The sequence below is a fragment of the Vipera ursinii genome (assembly GCF_947247035.1).
Source record: "Vipera ursinii genome assembly, chromosome: 1".
Lineage (NCBI taxonomy): Eukaryota > Metazoa > Chordata > Lepidosauria > Squamata > Viperidae > Vipera > Vipera ursinii.
In genome coordinates, this window is record NC_139512.1 from 57,499,675 (window position 1) to 57,526,298 (window position 26,624).

The 26,624-nt window shown below is 36.3% G+C and overlaps 1 protein-coding gene across 1 annotated transcript in view; it reads right to left on the reverse strand.

Moving 5' to 3' along the window:
- The window catches only part of G2E3 (G2/M-phase specific E3 ubiquitin protein ligase), a 32,097-nt gene continuing 5,473 nt past the window's right edge, over positions 1-26,624 (reverse strand). Inside the window, 17 exon segments of the mRNA XM_083350367.1 lie at positions 1-4,796; positions 4,799-5,019; positions 5,276-5,475; positions 6,084-6,256; positions 7,283-7,464; positions 9,536-9,846; positions 10,700-10,831; positions 11,823-11,952; positions 12,042-12,169; positions 13,238-13,354; positions 13,673-13,779; positions 15,408-15,570; positions 15,808-15,932; positions 17,328-17,429; positions 19,141-19,238; positions 21,185-21,240; positions 22,842-22,940. Of these exon segments, the coding sequence (XP_083206493.1) occupies positions 4,665-4,796; positions 4,799-5,019; positions 5,276-5,475; positions 6,084-6,256; positions 7,283-7,464; positions 9,536-9,846; positions 10,700-10,831; positions 11,823-11,952; positions 12,042-12,169; positions 13,238-13,354; positions 13,673-13,779; positions 15,408-15,570; positions 15,808-15,932; positions 17,328-17,429; positions 19,141-19,238; positions 21,185-21,236 (2,373 nt within the window). The 5' untranslated portion in view covers positions 21,237-21,240; positions 22,842-22,940 and the 3' untranslated portion in view covers positions 1-4,664.

Genomic DNA, 26,624 nt, shown 5'->3' on the forward strand with positions numbered 1-26,624 from the left:
CAGGCTTGGGTTGCTTCGGCTCATTCCCCTCCCTTGCTACACTGGGCTAGCAGTTGTGTACCACCTGCCTTGTGGCAAAGTACCACAGGTGGTACACGTACCACCGGCTGAAAAGCCTTGCTTTAGGGTATCTGAAATTATTAGGACTTAGGTTTCACTTGAACTTTTCAGAACGTAACGTATTGCAATAGTACAAATTCACTTTGAAAGTTGTTAGTATGGTTAAAGTTTTCACTTTCAAAGTAAATTCTTTTTGATGAGACAGCAACTTTAAACAGCCTTTGCACTATCTTTGAGGCGAGAATTATATATAATTATTTTCATGTATTCCAAAGAAACTATAAATAACACTGAAGTTTTTATTTGGACATGAAAACTAAATAAGTAACATTGGATCAAATTGTGATATCCATTGATTCATCTGACCTTTATAGGTTTATCTCACATTTACTTTTGTCATTAGACCCACAATAATTATTCTCAAAAAAATTAAGTACCAACTGTGCTTAAGGATTATACATGAAATACTTTTAACTAGAAATCCTTGATTTATTGCACTTTACAAGATAGTTGTCCCATATATCGCTACAAGTAAGTTAAGAGCAAAGTACAACTGACATTGAAAGTTACAAAAGACTTCTGGAAATAATAATTTTACACAAAATATAATTTACAAATTTGTAACTGTACAGACAAGATTTATATTCCGTTTTCTTAATGTCAAGTTTCATCTTTCAATAGTACGTGTTTGCTTTTTCACATGAATTTTTCTCAATAGATATTTGTGTAAGAAGAAATAGTGAATTTATGAATCTTATTTCAAGTACCTGAGCTCAAAAGGAATATTGTTGTCCTGTGCTGACATATATATATATATAAATCCTGTTAATATACAGTGCTTCATGCTTTGTACTTATCTGTTATAATCAGTAGATAAGAGTATTATACAGTCTATCAAATTTCAAATTCAAGTACTATAATCATAATTGGAAGAATGTGAGATATTCACTCTGTACATATAAATTACATTGAGAGATGATTAAGATGATATATTATATTTCCTTACTGTCCATCCCCATAAACTGCTATAACATTTTGCTAGATCAGGGGTGTTAAACTGCCGGCCCATGGGCTGGATGCATCACGCTGAAACTGTGCCTACCCCATTGCTGGCAATGGGAAAAAAGTCACGATAGGTCATGACACGTCATGTGACGTCACAAGTTTGATACCCGTGTGCTAGATGATAGAATCACATGGCAAAAGACAAAGAATAGATAATAAGAAAAACATCCACTATCAACTCTGGGCAACAATGGATATCTCAATATTTATAGACTATGAGTGTCATAAAACAATAGGATGATATTGCACCAATTTCACTGTAAAATAATTTGTGACTGGAGCAATAATAAACTTTGCTGAGATGGAACATTTAGTAGCTAATTCTAGTTGTCCTTACCCATTATGAACTTTTGGAACAAAAATGGCTTTTTTACCACTATACCTATATTTTAGCATTGTTAATAGTTGTGATTTATATTACAACCTTGTTTCCACTAGAACTAATCAGAAATTAGCTGAAATACAGTCCTTGTGTAGAAAAAGCACGACCGGGAGCAAACTGCCAATTTTGTACATTTATAAGATATTTCTCAGACATATCTTCCTTTAAAGCAATATTCTGATTAATTTCCAAAATACAGTCAAAACCTCAGTGGAAATCAATAAAGATAAGTAAGATATTTAAACTAAATCTGTCAATTGCCAAAATGCTAAAATAAAAATCTCACTTTTCAAATGAAAATATAAAACAACCATATAAACATGAAACATCTTCTAGGCAACGTCATATATAAGACTACGAGTTTTAGTCCTGCCTTGGGCATAAAGCCAGCTGCGTAATGGTGGATCAGTCACTTTTTCTCAGCCCTAGGAAATAGGCAATTGAAAATACTGAAAATCTTCCGGCCAAAAACAAACACACACACACACAAAACCCCTGTAAGAATTTGTCCAAATAGTCTCTAAAAATCCAACAAGATTGAATGGAAGGAAAAAAGTATATTAAAAAAATTATCTCCAAGGTATTTACATAAGCATAGTACTTGTGGAATATTCAAAAGTATGCATAACAACTGATTTTTAAAAAAACAAAAATTACAAAATACCATATCCAGGCAATCCTCAGTTAGCTGCCATTTGTTCAGCAACTGTTCATACAGTAGTTTTCAATAATGATGATTTGGAGCTTTGGCCATCCCAGCAATCCTGCAGTAACATGCTTACAATCTGAGCACTTGGCAACCAGTTTGCACTTAGTGGGTTGCCAAGCACCCTGCAATCATATGCTCAAGTCAATGGGGAAGCTGCAGGGAAGGTTACAAATTGTTGGAATAAGTCATTGCATCCCTCCCACACAACTCCCTCACCTGCGCAGCACCTCTCGTGGACTCTTTCCTACCTGGCAGCAGCTACTTATCTGCCTGCCAGCTTGGGACTTGCACTTTTCCCTTTGGTTGTGGGAAGGTGCCAGGAAGTCGCTTCATCCAACAATTGTGGGATTCATTCAGTTCATAACAATCAGGACTTCAGGAATTGCCTTTGCTAAGCAATGTAGTTGTGCTTTACAGCTGTATTGCTTAGCAATGGAAATTCCAGTCCCAATTATTGTCATAAATTGAGGACTTCTGGAATATACTTTCTGTCATTGATCCACAAGCTTTGTCTGGTTGGGTAGCCAGAATTCAACTAATTCACACTGAGGAAAGAACTTGCATCAAATGTGAATCACATCAAAAACAAGGTCCCAGACCAAACTGCTTGTTTAAAGAAGAGGACTGAACAACAGTACAACTAGATGTATGAAAGCCAGGAAATAAATGTTCCCTTTCAAGTACATTTTTTATTTTTTAATATAAAAAAATTGAAATTTGTGGTTAGAAACTGTGGGAGTAGAAGCATTCCATCCACTCTGCTGAAATATTAACTCCAACCTGCCTTGAGCGCTTCGTCTACAGATGAATTTAAGTGATTCAAATAAATATCCTGTACCTACTGCAAGCTTTGTTTATTTATTGCAAACTACTAATATACATGCTGGTTAAGTATGAAACTCCACTAATGAAGCAGCTATCACTATGGTCTGTTATATATTTTTCTGAACATTTCAGAATAGTGTATACTGTATACTTTTATCCACAATTAATTTTCAATAATTGAAATTCAAACAATTTAGAACAGCATAGATAAGCTCCAGAGGTTTCTATTGTGCAATTTAATAAGTGATGACAGAAATTACTTTTAAGTGATGAATTACTGTGATTAATCTTTCAGGACAGCACAACCCAACAAAACCAACAGGGAAATGTGGCCCAGGGGAAAACAGGAATTTGCTTTTTTCTCCTCCTAGTAAATGCAATGTCATATCACTTTGGATTAAAGCCTTTAAAGAGGTTGGTGTTTCCATACATGTGTGTGAAAGTGTTATGTGGATGCACAAATGATTCCATCACCTATTTCATAAGATTTAATACTCTATACGGTGCATAATGCATCCAACATAATAGATATATTTTAGAAAAATGAAATCAAATGCATAATCTTTCTAGTTAAGGATTGAATAGGGAATGGCATTTCTAACTTTGGTATTTCTGAGACATTTATAAAGCTAACTCATTTCAGCCTTCTTCTAAATATCTAATTTAAACCAATATTTACTTCAATTTGCATAAATGTGAGGATAATTCTTAAAACATCTATGTACATTTGCTACAGTATGCATAGTCTTGTAGAAGATAGTTTCAGTATGAAATATCCTATTCTAAGTTTGAAATAGCTGTTTTAGTGTAAAAGAGACTAAAGTTTAGACCTCTCTCACTATAGCCAAGGGGTGTGAAACTACCGTCCCATGGGCTGGACGTGTCATGCAGAAGCCGTGCCTACCTCATTGCTGGCAATGGCAAAACATCCCGATATGTCACGCAACATCACGAGTTTGACGTGTCTGCTATAGCCAAAATAATGCTACAATCCCTCTGGCCATAAGGGCTGGAACTTAATGAAACTTAGTTAACAAACACATCTGATGCCAATTATAGCTGTTCTGAATACAGAATTCCTACAATGATGTTTTTAAAAATCCTTTCATATTCAAAACTATATTTTTTAAAAAAAATTAGAATGATTACAGAACGGAAACAGTTATTTGGGCATAATTCCACAAATGTTCAGAGCATTACAAATATTTAAGAAAAGATAACATGAGGTAATCTTTAATTTCTTTTTTCGTGTTTATAATTAATAGCTAGAATACTTTAGAGTGTGTGTGTGTGTGTGTGTGTGTGTGTGTGTGTGTGTGTGTGTGTGAAATTAACATCTCCTGCCTCAGGGATCCACATAAATATACCCACACCTCAAATCTTTATACAAAAATGCAATATACGTATAAAAGTAGATATACTGAAAATTGGAAAGGGTTCTTGAATGCATTTGCAGAAGTTTTGATGTGTAACATTTATGATATAAAATGGAAGGTACACTACAATCACTAAGAACCAGTTACTTTGCAAAAACAAAATCCAGAACAAATATAATGGAAAATTGATTTAAAAGTTTTGTTTGCTCATCATTTTGAAACACTGTTCAAAATGTAAAGACTGAAACTATGCATTTCCATGATCAAGTTTTAAACCTGTGAGGATGAATATGTCTGTTTTCCAGTAGGCAAATAGCAAGCTTCCTGTGTGCTTCATCATTGAATTTTCAGTATCCATTGTAGTGACTAAAGTACTTCTGACTGTAATAGGGCACGTCGGATGGCAATATCCAGATTTTTTTTAAAATTCTCATAAGATTTTGTTATTGGAAGCTCTAAGCAGTTAAAATCTCTATTTCCAATGGGATATTTTATATGCAGAAACTTAACTGAAGGGTCAGGATCAAAGCCAATGGGTGGAATATTGCGGATGCCAGTTGCAAATACTAAGATATCCTCTAGAGTTACAGATGACTCACCACCTACATCAAGAAATATGAAGATTATTTTGAAAAAGCCATTGTAGTTAATCAAAATATCACATTAGTTAAGAAGTTATAGATGAAATGGAATAATATTTTGGCTGCAAGAAATACTAATTGCAAATATAATGTAAAATAAAAGTGCAAAACAAGCCTTTCTCCACCAACAGTGCAATCTGATGTTTCTTATTTTACAGGTATAAATATATTTCAAAAGTTCAAAATTCTAGAGGTAGGCAATATCCCATTTTCTTACCTTCTGTCTCCTGTAAGTAACCCATCCAGAAATCAAGGCATCTGGCCTTGTCTGGTCCTGATAAACAGTGAATTGTAAAGAGATCACCAAGAAGTTTTGCTGAAAGTTTCTCCGGTTTGTGACATAGTATGCTACAGAATGCATTGGGATTCATTTGTATTTTTTCCAAAACACCAAGTGTTTTCAAACCTTGTCTAAAACTTTTGGGGAAATAGAAAGAGAGATGCAAAGAAAAAAAGTGCTATGAGTCTTTAGTGCTTTTTAAAAAAAACAAAAAACCCTTGCGGATGCTACCAAATTTATTTTTACATCAGATTCCTGTTATTTTAAAGCAAAAACCTCCTAACTAATCTCTATTAGCAAGAGGATTTACAATTATGTTTACTAAAATGATTCCTGTGATTGCTTCAATTAGAAAAGCAAGCCCATACATTCTTACTCATAACTTGTATTCTGTATCCTTCCACCCATATGTTCCAAATATACTAAAATCTCTTGAAATATATTAGAAAGCTTCATAACCTTGAATAATGTATGATTGTTGAAACAATCCTCAAAGGATTTCCAAGTGTTGAGTAACAGGTTTTTTTTTAACCTACACTTTACCAAAATTATTCATTAATTTTTCAATACTACTTGATTAGAGAAAAAAAATAATTCAGTGAAAATAAGACATAATGAGCAAACATGTTTTAATGTATACCTACAGGACATCACATAATATTTTCTTGCAAAACAGGTCGGAATTCTAACTGTTAATTAGTTAAAATTTAAAAAATGATAGGAATGATTTCCAGAGCATGCAAACCTTTCAAATGGTAAGAGAGTTCTTTTGATGACGTGGTGATTCAGAATCTCATTCACCAATATATTCTTGTCACATAGTGCTGTTACAGATTTCAAACATCCAATAGAAGCAAGATAGTCAGAGCAATCAGTTATTGCTGACTCTAAGCTGCCCAGTGTTGTGGCAGATTTTATCTGCAGAAGAAAACCAAGCATATTTGCAACATTAATGAACCATTCAGGCTAACACATTCCCTGGGAACAACCTGTTCCCTTCCTCCCACCATATCTCTCCAGGTCGGTCACCCCCGTAATACTCTGCTCCATCCCATCTCCCCAATGGCAGCCCTATCCCCAAATGGAGGTCCCCCAATTCCCATGGCCAGAGATCTCCCACTGTCTTCTAAACCAGTTTCTGGGAGGAGAAGCCAGGTACCCTGAGGAACTTTAACTTCACTAATTCTCAGTGTCATAATGATTCCCAGTAACCACCTGCTATTCCACCGCTAGCACTCACAGGGGATCCTGGTCCTGCTGTTCTCACCAATTGGCTCTCACCCAGAGGGAAAATCAGTCCTCACTCCTCAGTGGAAAACCAATAGGCTAGCAATCAAGGCACTTAGCCATCATATAGAAGCCATGACATGATCTACAATTGCTTTCTTCCTCCTTTGGGTTACTAGAATAGGCAAAATGATCTCCATAGCAGAGGGGGTAGACAATAGTCTTCCACTGTACTGTAACACCCCTCTGCTACCCTCATACCTCCAAAGCCTTAGCATCCATCAGTGATAAACAAATGGTGCAGAAAGGAGCGCCATGCCCACAACCACTGTTCACAAGCGCAGTTGGTATTACAGGTATGGCCAGAGCAGCAGCCCATCCTCCAGTGCAGCCTGAACAGGTCCCTGAGAAGCAGACTGAGCTGGTGTGAAAAAAACACTGTCTTGTTGAAAAAACTGCTGCCAGATTGACAGGTGCATCTCAGCTCGGTAGGCAAGACTAATTCTGCAGTGTGGTTCATCCTGAAATCTGCTCCTTCAGTCTGAACAAGTCCAAAAATAACCCAAGCAGAGCTACAAGTCCAACGTCCACTTAGGTATGTGCCACCTCAGTCAAAAACATCCTTCAACACACCACAACACACAATCATGAGGACTCTCTCTCCTCCTATTTACTAGACAATTATATATCCTACTGTCTTACAAAGCAATTGCTCACCTTCTCTATTGCCTGCAAAATGTTTACATCAGCAACATCTTCTATTGTTGGCTTCACATTTTCTGTGCCATAGGCGAGACAGTGAAACAAGGTTTTGGAAAAGAAGCTAGGAGATGAGCCTCCATGAACCAGAGAAACTGCAATCATTTTCCCTGCTTCGAAGTATAGATTATCTTTAAGAGCTGCAAGTAAAAATGGTATATTACACTTACTGAATATGACTGATAGAAACTTTTAATATGAGAAAAAAGTTAGACCAAAATCCATTCCATTCCCCATGATTCAGTCAGAACTGAAGAAGCTTCTTGGGTGAGAAGCAAAACGTTTTCAAAGAAAAAAACAAGAAAGTCTGGTTGCCTTTTGAAAAGCACGTTTGGGACAACCATGACTTGGATGATTGTGAATCTCCATGGACATTTAGACCAAAACCTAGTATTCTTTTTTCTACATCATTAGTTACAATTAGAAGTTTATAAGGCCAAAAAATGGCTCTTTCATCTCTTCTGAGAAATAAATATAAGATATGATTTGTTTGTGAACTTGGATATTCAGTTTAGAATCTAAGAATGGAATCAGCAAGAATAGAATCAAGTCATTTCTGAAATTTCATTTATTTATGATTTAGGATCGTTATGATGATTCCTTTTAATGTATGCCCTTTGCTTCTTCTTTTACACAGGTGACTATTATTCCCTGTTGATAGTTAGACATTCTGTTCTGAATCCTTATATATCCCATCACTACATTTCATTCAATAAAACCCATTCAATAAAACTAGTTTTATGGGAGAGAAAAACAAGTTCTGTTTGAGCTCTAACTTCTTTAATTCTTTCTATTACTGCATCCCCCAAAACCATTATAAGAAAAGTGCTTTAAAGCCTGGCAACTACCGAGAGAAAAATGTTGTCTTAGCATAAGCTGAGGTCAATAGAGGAAACTGAACTACAAATGCAAGTAGTCTTGGTTGCTTAATGACTGTTTGAAGTTACAAGACACTCAGAAAAAAAAAAATTACATCCTCTCCTTGAAGTTATAACTGCCACACACACACACACACACACACCCCAGTCATGTAATCGTATTTTGGGTGCTTGGCAACCTATTTACAATTATGACTGGTTGTCAAGCATCCTGTGTTCATGCACAATTGATTACTATTTGCAATTTTCTTTGCTGGCTTCCCCAGAAAGTCAATGGGGAAGCCTGCAGGGAAGATTACAAGCTGCTGCCACCTGCGGAAGGATTTCTTCTCCCCTTCGTCCAAGAAGGGGAACTCCTGTGGGGGCTGGATAAACAATGATCTTCAGGATGCAAACTTTCCTCCAGCCAAGCACTGGATTTCTCCCCTCCTCCCACTGGGAAAAAAATGAGCTTCTTTCCAGCCTTCCTACTATTCAGAAACATTGTGTCCACTAGCTTTCTAGCCAGAAACCTAGCAAGCATCACATTTTTGAACAGTAGAAAGGATCATTCCAGCCTTTCTCGCCTTCAGAAACATTATGAACGCTGGTCCTCTTCTTGCAATTGTTCTGAATGGTGTAGAAAGCCTCTTTCAACCATTCAGAAATGCTACGTTTGCTAGCTTTCTGGATAGAAAACTAGTGAATGCAATGTTTCTGAAGGGTAGAAAGGCTGGGAAAAGCCTTTCTCCTGTTGACTTGGTTATATATTATCTCACAATGTACCACTAAGCCTCATTTTAATTCTTACTGGCTGGAGTAAGCTGTCCTGATGAATGGTGAAGAAAAGTCTATCAACATACAGCAGGCATGTCAAACTCCTGGCCCGCAGGCCGGATGCATCATACTGAAACTGTGCCCACCCCATTGCCAGCAATGGGGAAAAAATTGTGATACGTCACGTGACGTTGCGAGTTTGACATGCCTGACATACACTATGAACTCTTCACCATTCATTAGCTTTTTCCAGTTAATGAAAGGCAAAAGTGATGCATTGTGAGATAACATACTAATCAAGCCTTCACAATTTGAAAGAATTTTTAAAATGAGCCACACCAATTCCAGAGTATTGAGAGTAACTAAAACATTGTAAAACAGGACACTATTTACCCTGAACTTGAGACAAAACTTACAATAAATACTATTTGTTCTGTACTTAGCCCAAACATCTGAAAAAGTTAATATTAGAATAAAGACTCCTACTTCTGCCACAATTATTTATGTCTAAACATAGCTAGCAATCAAAGCTACATCCTCTGCTGGTGTATATTTCAAATATTTATGTCAAGCTTACCTTGAGAATCAAAGGACAAATTCTTTGAGTAGCCCCCTTCAAATAATGATGAATTCTGAAGATGAAGCATCAGTAATTGAAAAAAATCTTCCTTTGATGAACAAAAGAGACCCATCTCCATTCCATTCCTGCAGTTTATATACTTTACTTCAATAGTATTAGCAGGATTGAAGTTCCGCTTCTGAAATCCTTTTAGAGCACTACCCCAGATATTTTGTCTGTTGATATTCAGTCTTGTTGGTTTGGTATTAATCTGTAATCTTAATTCCCTCAGAATATTGGAGACTTCTCTTTTGTGCATTGCAAGCTGCCTATATGATAGCAAAGCATCTATTTAGGAACTTCAGCAATAATTCTGATGGCAAGCAAGTATCAGGACGAATTTGTATAAAATTATTTAATAGTTATAATAATGGACTAATTGTAAATAGGGAAGGAAAAGAATTATTCTGCACCCTAATTTGAGACCAGTTTAGAGAAAAGACTTATTAAAGAAGCATCTAAAATCACATTTCTATTGAGATAGCAGAAAGTCCTGAATGGAATTCTGATTAAGTAATATTTCTATCAACAGAAGTATAGCTCTTTATAACTCTTGAAAATGTGGAATGTAGCATAATCTTCCTGAAATAGTGTAGTCACTTCCAAATATTTATGGGAGTGAAATACTCCCCTTCTACATCTGAGATCATTGGATTGTAATCCTGTCTCATAATGGAAGATTCTGTCTATCTGCATAAATCCATTTAGATTCAAAGTTTATATCACTAATTTTGAAACAACGGGCAGGATCCTAAAAGCTAAAATTATATTTATTATTACTTTACAGTTCCCTGTATTAGAAGGCAAACTATTTTTAAAAAGCAAACTAGTAGAGCCAAATCAGTCCTATGAAAAATAATGGGAAAGTGTTGCAGGAGAGGGTGGTATTCAATAAGTGCTTCCATATACCCACTCAGTTTTCCATGGCCCAATTCTGAGGTATGGTTGGAGAATGCCGTCTCTTAAAATATTGAAGAAATTTTTATTTATCAGCTTGGTTGATCTATGATTGGAAGGAATCTTTTGGGATAAAAGAATTCAAAGCAATTTGCAATATGATCTAAAGAAAAGTTAGTTTTTTTAAAAAACTTAATCATTAAATGCAACTCTTTATTAACTTACATTTTTCTTAGAGACAAATTCCTTACTGAAGGACTGATGAAGGCAGATGGGGGTAAAAATCTGTTATTAGACGAGGGAAGATCTAATTGTGAACACTGAGTAAAACCATTGGAACATACCATCTTTGGGGACCTGAAGGGAAAAAGAACATCCTCAAGAATAACTTAATTTTTACTCGTTACAGATTTTTTTTACAAATCAAAAACTGAAAAAGTACACATTCAAGCATATTTAACCCCAAAATTACTTTGAATGCAATTCTTCATAATCTAAATAGTTTTATCTATATTATATAATTCATCAAAGGTTATATTTTTAAAAAATGACCTTAAAAGAACTATGCTGGTTTCATAGAAAGGGTTGTTAACGTGACATAAACATTTATGGATTCCTGACAAACAACAAGCACATAAGCTTCTAAGAGAGCAACTTTTTTGATGGTTAAAAACCTGCTTTAAGCAATTTCTAAGCGATGCATGGAATTCACCATGTATGTTTACCTTAAAACATACATTCTGATTAGTTATAATTTAGCAAAATACTGACACACAAGAAATAGATTGAGCACAAATGTTTGGAAGCTTTTGATGCAGTACAACCTACAGTTCAACTCAAAGCTGTGGCTAATCTATTCTTTCTTGAAATATGGTTTGAAATTAACATTTTTTAAGGATTTGTTTCAAATATTTACTACAGATTGTCAGGTGAGTGACATAACCGTATAAATTAAGAAAATAAAATCATCAAGTTGTTATGGTTATGTAGGGAAATGAAAAAACAAAGACAGTGTATGAGCCTGGACTCATTGTGGCACATTTCAGCTTATTTATATCATGTTCAATTTTGGGTAGCATAAGTGCAGCCTATAGGTAATTTATTATTGTTCTTATATCCTATTTATTTTTTGTACACTTTAAGGTGACATGATTCCATCTATTTTACCCACATCCAACCTGTGAGGCAAGAATGAGCGGAGACCCCAAAGTCATGCAGCTGGCTGCTATGCCTAGAAGCGGACTAGAACATTGTGATCTCCGAGTTCTTAGTTCCACACCTTAATTACTACACCAAACTGACCCTCTAAACAGTTTCACATGCTTGTGAGAAGATGGAAATCACATGCCTGATATGGATGCCAAGGTGGGATCCTGGAGACTGTCTAGGGCATTTGGGTGATGGATCTTCCATCAGACTGTCTCCATTTGCTTTTTCTGGAATACTCAAAGAACGCTTTCGCCATTTCTGAGCACTTCCTGTATAACAAAGTAATCAAATGTGTTTTTCCCCATAAATTATTAACAGCTTTCAGTTAATTCAAGCTTTACGAGCAGTAGGTTCTTACCATTTGATTTGGCAAGGATGGTCCTACAATCCATGCATTCCCAGTTTTGCTCCCAGCTTGTTAGTGAAGAACATGCCAAATGAGTTCCACTAGAACCACAACACTGACAGCGTTTTATTTCCCATTTGCTAAAAAAAAAGCAAAAATGTATTATAAATTCTAACAATAATTTTAATTCAACAAAGCTACATAGGCAATATCATTCTTTCTGAAAAGGAATTAGACCACACATTTATTAGAATGGAACAAAATGCAAGAGTGAAAGACTAATAGCATTTTAAAGCATTCTAGACTGCCTTTCTATCAGGAAATGAATTTATTGATACTTAATACAACTGTTCAACTACATTTTGTTCTACAATGCACTGTTATTGAATAACTGCTAAGAAACAGGCTGACATACATTACAAACAAGAAGAACTGTCACAGAAAAAGCTACAGCAACAAATAGTCACAAGCCCTTTAGAATCTAATCTATGGGCAACTCATTCCTACAGATAATCTATGCTGTCATCCTTAAAAGCTTTCTGAAAAAGCCAAATTTTCACCATTTGATTAGCTTCACTGGGAAGTGACATCCCATTAACTCCAAAGGGTAGCATATAGATGAGATCTTTAATCTTTATCTGATTGCAGATAGGTATATACTTATATTTCCTTTAAAACCTAACTTTTTCATAACTATTATAATAAAAATAGAATTATTCAACATTTCAAATAAACAGTGACTTTGCCAAATACAATAAATTTGGTGCAGTGATTAAGATGCTGGTCTAGAAACCAGGGGAATGTGAATTCTCGTCCCTTCTTAGGAACAAAAGGCAGCTGGGTGACCTTGGGCCGGTCACTTTTTCTCATTCCAACCCACCTCTCAAGGTTGTTATTGTGGGGAAAATAGAAGGAGGAATAAGTATTATATATGTTCCCTCCCTTGAGTTACTTATACAGTAATAAAAGTGGGATAAAACTCTAAATAATAATAATAGTCGTCATCGTAGTAGTACCGGTAGTAATAGTAATCATTATAAATAGAAAACAAATCCCTATCAGCAATTACAGTAAATGGTCCAGGATTTCTTTGGCTTACTCAATTATAAATCATTTGATTTTTTTAATTGCAATTTTGTGTTTGCTATATTTGAAAAACTACGAAGAAATTATACATGAATGGTGACAAAGACAGCATAAATTACTACCTATCAGATTCATTGTAGTCTCTCCCATTTTTGCAAAGACATCTTTTAATATCACAATGTTGGTATTGCTGAAGAAGTTCTTGATAGGCGTTCTCTTCCAGTTCCCAGGAGGCATCTCTGAATCATTCAAACATTTATTAGAATACTTTAATTCTACAGTTTCGCTTTTCTTGTTAAACAAGAAACAACAGCAAAATACAGCATAAAATATAATATAAATATACAATTAAGAAAATAATATGCGATAGAATTTAATATCTTATTGTTGTTTGCATATTTTAGATTATGTTTGTTTGTATTTTTATACCCTGTATTTAGCTCTGGGAAGTCGGGGATGGGGGAGGGGAGGGGGAGGGGTTTTGTATTCAAAAATGTACTGTAAAACGTTTCATTAAAAAAAAAAGAAAATAATATATAATAATTTAAATGACTTACTTTTCTGGAATATGGATGCCCATTCTTAACATTTCATTCTGAAATTTTTCTTTATTATTACATACAGGACATCTAAAGAAATATACCCCTGCACTGAGAGCTTGACACTGAATCCAAGAGAAAAATAAAGAATGATCAATAAAAGTTATTTACTTCACACAAAAACTAAATGCCTTTAAAGATTAAAGCATAATATCTGTAAGAACAAATAAATGATGCAGGTATAAAAGCGTGAGACATTTTTTTTCCTATTTCCTTTATATTTTATAAATACTAACTACAAGGGTTGAATGAAAAGTAATGCCTTCACAGTCACCAACAGATGACAATACTAATGCACTAAAACCTCCAAGATGTTCTTTAACGTCTGCCCTTTCACTTCAGTTGATAGAAGATCACTGTGACAAAAGGTTACATTGATATTGTTCATTCTTTGAAATGAAAGCCTGCAAGTATTCATCAGTGAGTTTTAAGCAACACTCCATGTTTAATTTTTGACTGAAGTAGTCTCTCTTAGGACTTTTATTGTAGAATATGGTTTTTTTAATGGCAATGACTGCACTGAAATTACTGTGTGCTGTTGGATCAAAAGAAAATGGTGAACAGGGAAGATCTACTTTGTGTGGTCAGAATGAAATGGACAATTATGACAACACATGAGAAATGCTGTTGAATTGATTAAAGACAACTGGCAGATTATTCAAAGGGACACTGCTGTCAAGCTTATCATTCAGCTTAGCAGGAACACGTGAGTCACATTACCAATGTATTTCAATATAGTAGCAGAAGGTTGGGCAAGATGGATTGCAGATGATGGGCGACGTTCAAGAGTTGAAATTTGCCAGCAATTGTTGTCATGCTAAGAGAAGGAAGGTGATGATTATTTTTTTCATAGCATCAGGACAGCCAATGAAACATGGACTTATCCTGATGATCCAGAAATGAAGCATTAGTTCATGAAATATTATCACAACGCTACACCTGTAAAAAAAAATCAAAATCCCAGTTTGGCAGGAAAATACATGACTACTGTTTTTTGGGACACAGATTACTTTTAATTTGGCACCACTATGAGCTCAAAGTACTTCACTGCAATACTCAAACTTTTGAAATATAAATGTAAGCAGAATTTGGAAGTACAAGAAGAAATTTTTGTTGTACCATGTCAGTGGTAGGCCTCGTAGCTTATGAGCCACCCAAGAGGCAATTGTGAAACTGGATCTTACTACCTTACCCCATTGGCCATAAAGTCCAGACTTGGCATCATGCGACTTCCATCTTTTCCCCAAATTGAAGGAATACCTTTATGGGCATCTGTTTGAGTCAAATGAAGAAATGGAAAGGACTGCCAGGACCTGGTTGAAGAGACAAAGTATGGAGTTCTTTTGTGACAGCTTTCAGAAGCTTGTCCATCCTTGGCATAAGGATATATTGAATGGTGATGATTATGTGGATAAGTAAATGTAGGTAACAAAAGAGCTCATTTTAAAGATTATTTCCCTATTTCATTTATTAAAATATCCTCATATGAACTAAAGTTATGGAGGTGGAGGCATTACTTTTCATTGCAACCTTGTAGATCAAACTTATAAGAATTGCCTAGAACATGTCATACACTGATTTCCATTTCACTTCCAACCTACTCTGAATACAGACCTACTTTTTAACAATAACAATTTACAGATTTTGTTTTTAGTAGTGAAAAAGAATTTCTGCTACCTCAATCCAGACATACCTGTAAGCATTCCCTATGAAACCAAGCATTTTTACAGCATGGACTTGTCAAAATGTTGTATGTAGGTGCTTGTTCAACCAGCTCCAAACATATTGTACATTGTGATGATCCTTTACAATTAGCAAGACGTTTTTGAGTGGGTCGATGTTTCCAACAAAATGACCTTAAATCAGAGATAAAATTGCATAAATCACATCACTTAAAAAAACAACCAGAATTGTTACTCAGATAAATCATGCACTTTAGAAAAAGATGTTCTCAGATATAGCTGTATGGACCAATGTGCTCTCATATTAACTGAAATTAATCTGGTATTATTAAGTGGAACCTTGCAATTTTAGAAAACGTATTTCCAGTACTTTTGAAATAGTTTTGAAATAATGAAGCAAAATAAACTTACGGAAAAGTTTCTCTAAATTGGAAAAGGCATCCTCTCTCTATTCCACAAGGAAAGTGGTAGCTTTGTTTGCATCTGGATGCTACACAACCAATTGAAGCACCTTTTTTCTTACAGACAGTACATTTCTAAAAAAAATACCATATTAAATAATTGTAAACTAAGAAGACTTCACCAAAATACTTATGAATCTAATCTGTAATGAACTGATAAACAGTATTTTACATCAAACTTTATACAAGAAAAAACACTGGTAAAAAAAATCACTGACAGTCAAATTGCACCCAGATATTTTTGTTAATATTTGATGCAGACAATTTTTAATAAATTATTAAATTCATAAATGTAATATACCTGCATAAATTCTAATCTTAATATAAATTATTAAATTATTTAATAAAATATTATTATCAACTCCTATAGATTGCAAGCATTAACCTTTTCAAATAAACCATACGGTTCTTTTCTTTCATTTCATCACCTACAGACACAAATCCTATAAACTCTATTGCATAGCCAGTCTGGAATATAACCGTCTAACATTTTGTTTTCAAGAATGTGATCCCATAAAATAAAAAGTATCTTCTCTTTTACATTAAGCTTAAGTCTGATATTCCCTCTCAGACAAACCAGCTGATAAACAAACACCCATCGCATCACAATTTGGTAACTTGTAGTTAGGTAGGTGAAAGCAATCCCAAAACAAGTAGACCTGGTAAACATGCAGAACACTATTGTTGCTGCTCGTCTAGACACCTATTTTAGTCAATAGATTTATGAAACGTAGCCACAATACTGAAGTTAAATAAAGTACTTAATGGTTGCTAGTCTGTTTAGAGGACAGAACCTAATTTCATCTCAATTTGTTGCTCCCTCTTCAAATGCGTTCCCAAAAGTATGGCAGCTCTGTGTATTACAACAAGGATACACACAGGAAAAAAGAGCAATAGACCACCATTTAAATCTTATTCCAAACCAGCCTTTCTCAATTTTTTTTTATCCTTGAGGAACTCTTGAAATAATATTCAGGGCTCAAAAAACGTCTACACGAAAATCACAAAAACTATAAACATTTCAAAATAAAATTCTCCTCTAACCTACATTTCACCATCTTCATAACAATAACAAAGCAGAGGTTGATAATGGAGTCACAGGACTAAACATTCCTATTGTATTTTGTGGCATGCAATATTAAAAAAAATTATCACACTCTCTCATAAAGTCCCTACGGCTTCATGGAAACACAGTTAAGAAAGGCTGTTCTGAACCTTTGTATGAAAAGCTCATTTTGCAAGAAACTATAAACCTGCTTTGGACATATCTAAGGCAAAGACCTGATTAATTCAGCTGGTTTAAAAGTAACACAGTTCCAATTGCATAGTTGAGAACAAAATCTTACTTTTTTCTTTTTCAACCAAAATAGCTTAATTACATCTGTTACTGCTAATGTAAGTTTAGGATATATTTAAATTTATGAATATTTATAACTCCTTGGAACAGATTCATTATTCAAAATCTCTTACCAGTCTTGCAGCTCGATTAATTTCTTTTTGGATATCTTCAGGTAAAAAACCATAAAAGCCTTCTTCATCTTCACCTCTCTGCCAAATCCCACTTGACATTAACTATAATTTAATGATGAATTAAATCAAGTGACATTCCAGACATATCTGCATTAACTTTTCACCATAAGAAAGCATATAATTTAATCATTACTGAGGTTTAGCTGCATTATAATTAGGTGTGATTTTTCAGCAAATTATTGAATGATGTTTGCAATGTTTGTCATCACAATATGGCAATAGGTGTTGCCATTTATTCAGCACAGGTAGTCCTTACTTACCGACTGCAATTGGGAGCCACAACAGTCACTAAGCACCAGCTGTAAACTGAAAAGTCATGTAACTGTACCTGACTTAATATAGCAGTTTTGGCTGTGGTTGTTAACAAAATGTCACAAGTACTTCAGTGCAAAGTCACATGATTGCAACTTCTGCTTGGCTTTCCCATTTACTTTGCATGTCAGAAATCGACTGTGAAGGTCACAAATGGCAATTATGTGACCATGGGATGCTGTGACTGTTGTAAATGTGCACCAGATACCAACTGCCTGAACCATGATCATGTGACCATGGGGACACTGTGAGAACTGTATCTTTGAGGACTGCTTGTAAATATCCTTCTTTAACACAATTATTCAAATGGTTACTGAGTGGTCAGTAAGCAAAGACTACCAGTATACCTTTTTGCAATTGGTCCATATTTTCCAGCCAACTAAGAACAAATTCAGATAGTTCCCATAATTCATTTATGGCAAAACCTGCTTCTAAGGAAACACAGACATGATTTGCTGACAATTCCCATTGTTTTCAAAAAGGTTCACTATCGAGTGTAAAGCTAGCATTGCAACTTTATTGTACAAAATGATGTCCAGATCTTTTGCCACTTTCTAGTTGCATACTTTTAAATTTTTAATTGCTTTCTATTTATCTTTTTATGTTCTGTAAGCTGCCCAGTTACCCCATCAGGGAGATGGGTGGCATATAAACAAATAAAAGATCTTTGGCAATTTTTCATGCTAAAAATAAGCTTATTTTTTTCTGCTTCAGCATAGTATATATTGCTGAGAATCTTTGCATGCTTCTGACTCTCAATGAATTCAGAATAAACCTGCATCCTTTTTGACTTTCACACGACACATCTGCACATGGAGCTTTGGCATTATTCCTGCAATGGGGTTGTACCCCTTTGTTCCCATGCTGACATCACCCTTTGCTGTTGAGGCTCAGCTTTCTGTGTCACTCCCTGACCGCTTCTTTAAGACACCTTTTCTTGTCTATGGATGTGTCTTCAGCCAGGAATAACATGTATTCAGGTAACAATGTGGATTGCCTAATATTAGTGTATGGCCAGTAATTGGCTGAATATGAATAATAACCTTAAACTGAATTCAGAGAGGACAGCAGTGCCTAATGTGAAGGGTGACATTTCTCAACAGAAAAGACAGATGTTCCATGTTTTAATGGCGTTAAAAAGAATTCTCTATTGTCAGAAAGATTATGCATAAAGTTTGAGAATATTTCAAGATTCACATTTCTCTTGAATTTCCTAGATTGAAAGAAGGAACAGGATCTTATATCAGCTAGGTTTATGCACCTACCTGTACTCCTTTTAGTTAGTAATTTGAAAGGAAATTGAGCTCGCTAATAAAATCTATTTATTTGATTTTGTGAAATAGACATATATTATAACACAGATACCATAAGAGCAGCCTGTAGATTATCTAACTTTCCAATAGACTCCCAAAGTTCTTCAGGTGTAGCAAGAAGTACTTACCACACAGTAATAATGAACAGTGAGATTATAGTCCTCATAGGTCCTTTTTTCCCCATATTTTTCAGGACAGTCATCAGTCCGTTGACAGAATTCACAGGCTAAAAGATAAAAAGAATGTTGTGTGGGCATTAAGTAGTTCTACTGGTTATTGGGCATATAACAAGGTAACCAGAACATCATGCAATAGTTTTGTATATTTTATAAATTTCTCTGAACTATTAAGACAAGTAAATTATAGTAATTACAACCCCAGAAATTACTTCTGACTGCATTTATATATAACCAAGGTCACTTGGAAAGTTATTTATTTAGCAAATTTATATGGCTGCAAATTTATATCTTAACCAACTAACACCAGTTAGCCAACAAAACATAAATAATGAAATAAAAAATAGAGTAAACACCAATCTATTTAAGATAGTTGAGACTCCTCACAGATTCTCTGTAAGGAATCTCAAGTATTCTGACAGTATAACAAGATGCACACATTAGGCTCTAGAAGTAACTTGGTTCATTGGCTAATGGAAAAGCCTTCAGGAAGGCATGTTTCCCATAATACTGTTTCACAGAAGATATGTGGAACATGCCCACCATACAGATCTGCCACAATGGGTGGAAACCACTGGAGACGGATAAGCTCTTGAGTACTTGGTTCTATATCAAGTGACAACCAGCAACTTGAACTAAACTTAGAAACTTACCAGAAGCCAGTGCAGCTCATGTAGCAGTGGTATTATGTGGATGTTCTCCACTGCTACCAAATGAATTCAAGAACAGCCCCATGCAGAGCAGACTGCAATAATCTATCAGGAAATGGCTAAGGCATCAATGACTGTGAACAGGGCCTCCAGATCTAGAAATGGATGTAACTAGTGTACAAAATTGTTTTGTGCAAGGAGCCTCCTGGGCACAGCTGCTTCAAAGAGATCTGTGGCTCTAGCAGGATTCTCAGGCTGTACATCAACTCTGTCTGTGGGCATGCTATTCCATACAAACAATAGAAGATGTCCAGCTGAAGGGAGCTCTTGAACCCACTGCCATTTAGTCTTGCTAGAATTGAGACAAAACCTCTTCTTCCCCATCTAGATTTTTCAAACATCACTTGGGCAGGAATCCATAACTGAGTATCATCAACATTCTGATACTTTATCCTATGCAATGGCTTCATATAGATGTAAATAGGAGTAGGTAGAGGGCCTAGGGCAGGGGTAGGCAACCTCGGCTCTTTTATGACTTAGGAATTTTGGGAGTTGAAGTCCATGAGTCATAAAAGAGCCGAGGTTGCCTACCCCTGGCCTAGGGCTAGTTGTCAACCTCCCCCTCCATAATACAGACTGAAATTCAGCTAAGAGAAAGGAAAACAACCACAAAAACCATGTCTGCGTATCCCCTCCCAATTCTCCCAGCTGATCTAGTAGAATGTCATATCTACAGTACTGAAAGCCACTAAAGGAACCAAGGAGGGCTAGGACATATACAACATACCATCATGAACTTGCCATAAAAATGATTAATGCTATCCTACTGCTGTAACCTGACCTGAAACCCAACTGAATCACATCTAAATAATTTATTTCCTTGAGAAACCCTGAGAGCGCCAAGTCTACCACTGTCTTAACAGCCTTCTCAAGAAAATGCAGTTTGGAGAACTACCATGACCATGTCTTTGAGCAAGTACAAGACATAGTTATTGATCTGGAGAACTTAGCATTAAACTTTATTAATCCAATTAGAATTCAAAACATTAACATTGTAGTGTTTGTATAGTTATTAAAAATGCAATGATTATTAGTAATAACTACTGTGCTTGATTGTAAAAACACCCCAAAGCACATGTTTAAATTATCAGTTCTTTCATCACCAAGGTTACTAAGTACAGGAAAGGCCAGAAATAGTTTAGTGTTCTGCAATCTGGGAACCATACAATTTCCATAAATCCCAACCAGAATAGCTATTGCAGACTCATTAACTGAAGGCACCAGGCTAGAATTAATTAAATCAATTAAATTAATTAAATCAAACATAAATAGTGAGAAACACTTACATAGATTCTGGAGGCATCCAATAATGTTCTTACTCATTCTAGAGTTCTCCATTCAACTAAGTCATACAAGAGAAAAATCAGTTGCTATATGATATTAAATTTTTAGTTTGTGAATTATCTAATCCTCTACAGTTTTAATGAAAAATAAGCCATATGATAAGAAAAATAAAGAACTGTTCATTTTATATAAATTCAATTGTAACATGAATGCAGCTTTGTTTATTAACTTGTAGAACTTTTTCATTATTTCTAACTATTTGATTTATAGCAACAGTACAATTTAGCACAAACCAAAAGTCAAAAATACAAATACAGTCTCTTTTTGACTACACAAAATTACCTGGAAAAAAATATAAGGTATTCTTTGCTGTTCTTTTCTCTGCAAATTTGTGGACAGTCCTGCATTCAGTCTTCATCCAGTTAAGAAAGATGATGAGGAGCAAAAGAAGAAAAAGACAGAGCAAACAAGAAAGGGAAGGAGGGGTAGGGGAGGGGAGTAGAGGGGAGTTAAATGTTTTATATCAAATGAACAAGCAAGGAGGCAGATGAGACAATAGATCATAAAGGCTACTACTCTGGCACAATTAGGTCACAAAGGTATTGCTCTGAGGCATTACAATTGTCCTCCAAGTACTCAAGTCAGGGATCTGATAAGTCAATACTGTGTTAGACAGAGTAGCAAACCCTATTGGAATATAATGCTAAGGGTCAAATCCAAACTACATTTTTAAAAAGACTCAAAGAACTGGAAAATAATTTAGTGAACAAAGGAAAATTTACGAAATTATGTTAAATCAATACTATTCTGCTTGGAGTTTTCCTCCTAGAGCTGTTAATTTATGCTACCTTTATATTATGTGTTTGGAGATAGAGATTTAAAGGCAAATCTAACAAGTGGAGACAAAACAATTTATTCTTGTCAACTGAAAATAAAATAAATGAATTTGCAGTAATAATTTTTTTACCAACTCAAATACTTTTAACGTGAGAAAATAAAACAACTTCTGTTGGGTTAGGAAATATAATGTACATGCAACAGTTTCAATATTTGTATATGGAACACATGTAAGGTTCTTATCTTGGTGAAAACTGTAAATCGGATGGAATCTGTATTCTTCTTGAAAATAGGAATACAGAGGTGCCTACAGAAGCAGGCAAAAGCCCTATCTCAGCATTTTAAACTATTTCTAGTCCCACATTTGAGGTTTTACCCCCCCCCCAATTCCCAGAGCACTTTTTCTAGAAATATTAAGACAGAATAAGAAAAAAAAAATTACATCTCCCCTACACTTTCAAAATAAGTGGCCTGTTACCAGGATTCCAATAGTAAAAAAAAAACTTAAGAAGAATTTAATGTTTGAGAGAAGTAACAAACCATTGGTTTTCCCATGATTATTTGAATACAGTACTAAGGCACTATTGATGATCATGCAATTTGTATTTAGTTTGTAAGTCTTTCAAAGAAAATAGGTTTTGGAAAGCTAATTAGTCGGTCTAATTCTATACAATAAGTTAATGAATGAGCAAGGAGGAACAAATTTTAAATACACACACACACACACAGACACTTCTTCTTTGTTCATTCATGAGGGGGTATGATCTCCAAGACAAATCTTCAGCGCAACAATAACTGAATATCACATTTCAAAGTACTCACAGAACTTAAAGCTGTTTTCTAGAAGCTTGTGTAAATTATAGGGGTCTTGTGTTCTCCGCCTTGACTGAGTCTGATCACCAATCTTCCTTCATATGCATTCTATAGATTAGAAAAAACACAATGAGAGTTATTTTATCTGAAAAGCATATTCTTTATTGTTAGTAAAAATATTACAAAGTGAAATGTTAGTTCCCCTATGAATCAAAAATAATACTCAAAACAATCTGATTCTATGTCAGCCTTCCAAATTCTTCAGATGTTTGGGCATCAATTCTTATAATTCTTAGCAGTTACCAAGCTGGTTGGAAATTTTAGAAGTCCATACACAATTAAAATTGTTGTCATTCCAGCTATCCAGCAAAAGCAAACAGGCACCTGTGCTAAGCAATCACAAAATAGGAAGATGGTGGATTCACATTATCACTTTAGCAGCAATGGCAAAGGCGTCATAATATGAGAGTAGGCAATGGCAAACTATTCTTATATTTTTACTAAAAAAAATCACATGGATGTAATATGATTCACCATTCCTGGAGAAAATCTACCTATATGGTCGCTAAGAGTCAACAACAACGTGATGGAATATATTCAATCAATCATCCAGAGTCACATATTTGAGATGGGCAGTCATATAAATTGAAATATAAACAAATACATTTGCTGGTTTCATTTCATTGAACTGCAGCTGCTCTTATATGTATAAGACCAACTTGATGTATTTATTACATTAAATATATTTCATTATTTTATTGGTGGGAAAAAGGTTTTGATAACCCTGTCTGAAGAACTAAGGAATTCTCCAGTGAAATGTGCTTGGTCAGTTTCAGATTAGAAAAAAAAAAGAAATTCATTCCAATAACAAATAAATAGAACATTAAATAATACATGTCTGGGCAATTCAGGTATTTAACTCTTCTTTGCTGGATGATTACAAATAACCTTACTTCTCCTGATGCTTCTAAACAGAGATTCCTTTCCCAATGAGTTCCACTGGTATTCAGGGTCCACAAGTTCCAAGTACTTGAACAATGATATCATCTGTACAGATAAAATTTCCTGGACAGATAATGAAGGAATGTAGAATTTTAACTCATTTGGGGATATCATGGAGTGTAGAAATTACACTCTTAATTAACTTTAATCACTTCTCTCAAAGAAGAAATTTGTAAGATACGTTACACTATGATCTTCCACATTTCTATGTGCAGAGATGTGGAAAACTGAACTACCCACTGGTAAATGTGATTTCTGTATTAGGGCTGTAATGACAGAGACAGGCAAAATAGCGTTTTAATAAGAGCAAAAATTTGTCAAAGTGAAGTGACCATATCCTTTGCAAGCCTCATGTGCTTGTTTCAAAAGGTGCCCATAGTTACAGATTACAGATTAACAAGGAAGCCTTACAAAGCAAGTTATTGCTTTGTTCATGCTAATGTGCTTTACAAAGCATCTCTGGAATCTTTTGCACATATAATGCAAGTTCAATTTACCTGAGCTCAATCAATGGATTTTACATGGAAAAAAGTGTTCCACAAAGATTAACCACATTTGTGTTACAATGTGACTAAACAAATATCATTTTTGAAAAAAAAACAACTTAAAATTTTGCAAATGAAACAAATAATTGCAGCTGACATACTTTTCAATTAAATAATCATCAGGAAATAACGGCATCAAATTTATTTATTTATTTATTTATTAATTCGGTTTATATACCGCCCTACTCCCGAAGGACTTAGGGCGGTTTACAAGGCAAAATTTAAAAACAATACAATATAAAATTAAAATAAAATTAAATTAAGTCTAGCTCCCAAAAATTAAAATCACAATTTAAAAACATTAAAACCCCTCAGTCCAGACCAGATAGCTCAAAGAGCCAGGTTTTTAGGTCCCGGTGAAATGAACAAAGGTCAGGGGCAGTCCGGAGTTCCGTTGGCAGTTGATTCCATAGGGCAGGCGCGCCCACAGAGAACGCCCTCCCCCTGGGGATTGCCCATCGGCAATCCTTGAGCGGTGGTACCCTGAAGAGGCCCTCCCTGTGGGAGCACACAGGATGATGGGAAATTGACGCTGGCAGTAGGTGTTCCCTCAGATAATCCGGGCCCATGCCATTTAGGGCTTTATAGGTCATCACCAGCACCTTGAATCTCACCCGGAGGGCAACTGGAAGCCAATGCAGCTCGCGGAGAAGAGGTGTTACATGGGAGTATCGGGAGACTCCCATCACAACTCATGCAGCTGCATTCTGCACCAGCTGAAGCCTCTGAGTGGTCCTCAGGGGCAGCCCCATGTAGAGAGCATTGCAGTAGTCTAGCCGGGAGGTCACGAGCGCATGGGTGACTGTGCGTAGGGCATCTCGGTCCAGATAGGGCCGTAACTGGCACACCAGGCGAACCTGGGAAAAAGCCCCCCTGACCACGGCTCCTATATGATCTTCCAAACTGAGCCATGAATCCAGGAGGACGCCCAAGTTGCGGGCCCTATCAACGGGGGTAATACCTCACCCCCATAGTTAACGATGGAAAAGATTGGTTAATCTGAGATGCCGGTATGCACAGCCACTTAGTCTTGGCAGGATTAAGACGAAGCCTGTTTCTCCCCATCCAAACTCGGACCGCCTGCAGGCAACGGGACATCATGTCGAGGGCATCACTGGGTTGGTTCGGGGTGGAAAGAAAAAGCTGAGTATCATCAGCATACTGATGATACCCCACCCCGAAACCACAAATGAGCTCACCCAGCGGCTTCATATAGATGTTGAACAAGAGGGGAGAGAGGACTGACCCCTGAGGAACTCAACAAACGAGAGGCCTTGGGGCGGACCTCTGCCCTCCCGTCAACACCAACTGCGAGCGGCCCAGGAGGTAGGAGGAGAACCACTGTAAAACAGTGCCCCCCACTCCCAACCCCCTGAGACACTGCAGTAGGATACCATGGTCGATGGTTTCAAAAGCCGCTGAGAGGTCTAATAGGACTAGGACAGAGGAACAACCCCTATCCCGAGTCTGGCAGAAATCATTCACCAGCACAACCAATGCCGTCTCCGTGCTGTACCCGGGCCTGAAACCCGATTGGTACGGGTCCAGATAATCAGTTTCCTCCAGGAACAGAGGGAGCTGAAGTGCCACCACGCTCTCAATCACCACGCTCTCAATCACCTTCGCAAGAAAGCGAAGGTTGGAGACCGGATGATAGTTGTTCAAAATACCTGGGTCCAGGGCAGGCTTCTTGAGGAGGGGCCTCACCACCGCCTCCTTCAAGGTGGCAGGGAAGGTACCCTCCCTCAAAGAAGCAGTTATTACTGCCTGGAACCAGCCTCGTGTCTCCTCCCAGGCTGCATATACCAGCCAGGAGGGGCACGGATCCAATAAACACGTGGCGGAACTCAGTCTCCTCATGATCCTGTCCACCTCATCTGGGGTCACAGGATCGAATTCACTCCAGGTAACATTCTCTAGACCGCTCGATTCCTCTCCGTCAGTCTCTGCCCAGTCAGAATCCAAACCGGCTCGAATCTGAGCGATTTTGTCCGTCACATGATAGCTAAACTCCTCAGCCCGCCCCTGCAAGGGCTCCTCCCTCACCTCCTGATTAAGGAGGGAGCGAGTCACCCTAAATAATAAACCTTTATTGTCAAAGTACAACATGTGTACATTGAGATTAGCTGAGCTGACAGGGTGGCCGGGCGATTATCTGCAGACGCGATGAGGGCAGCGAAGTAATTAGACTTCGCTGTCCTCATCGCCGCGAGATAATTTACTAAAATGAAGTTAAGATAGTATT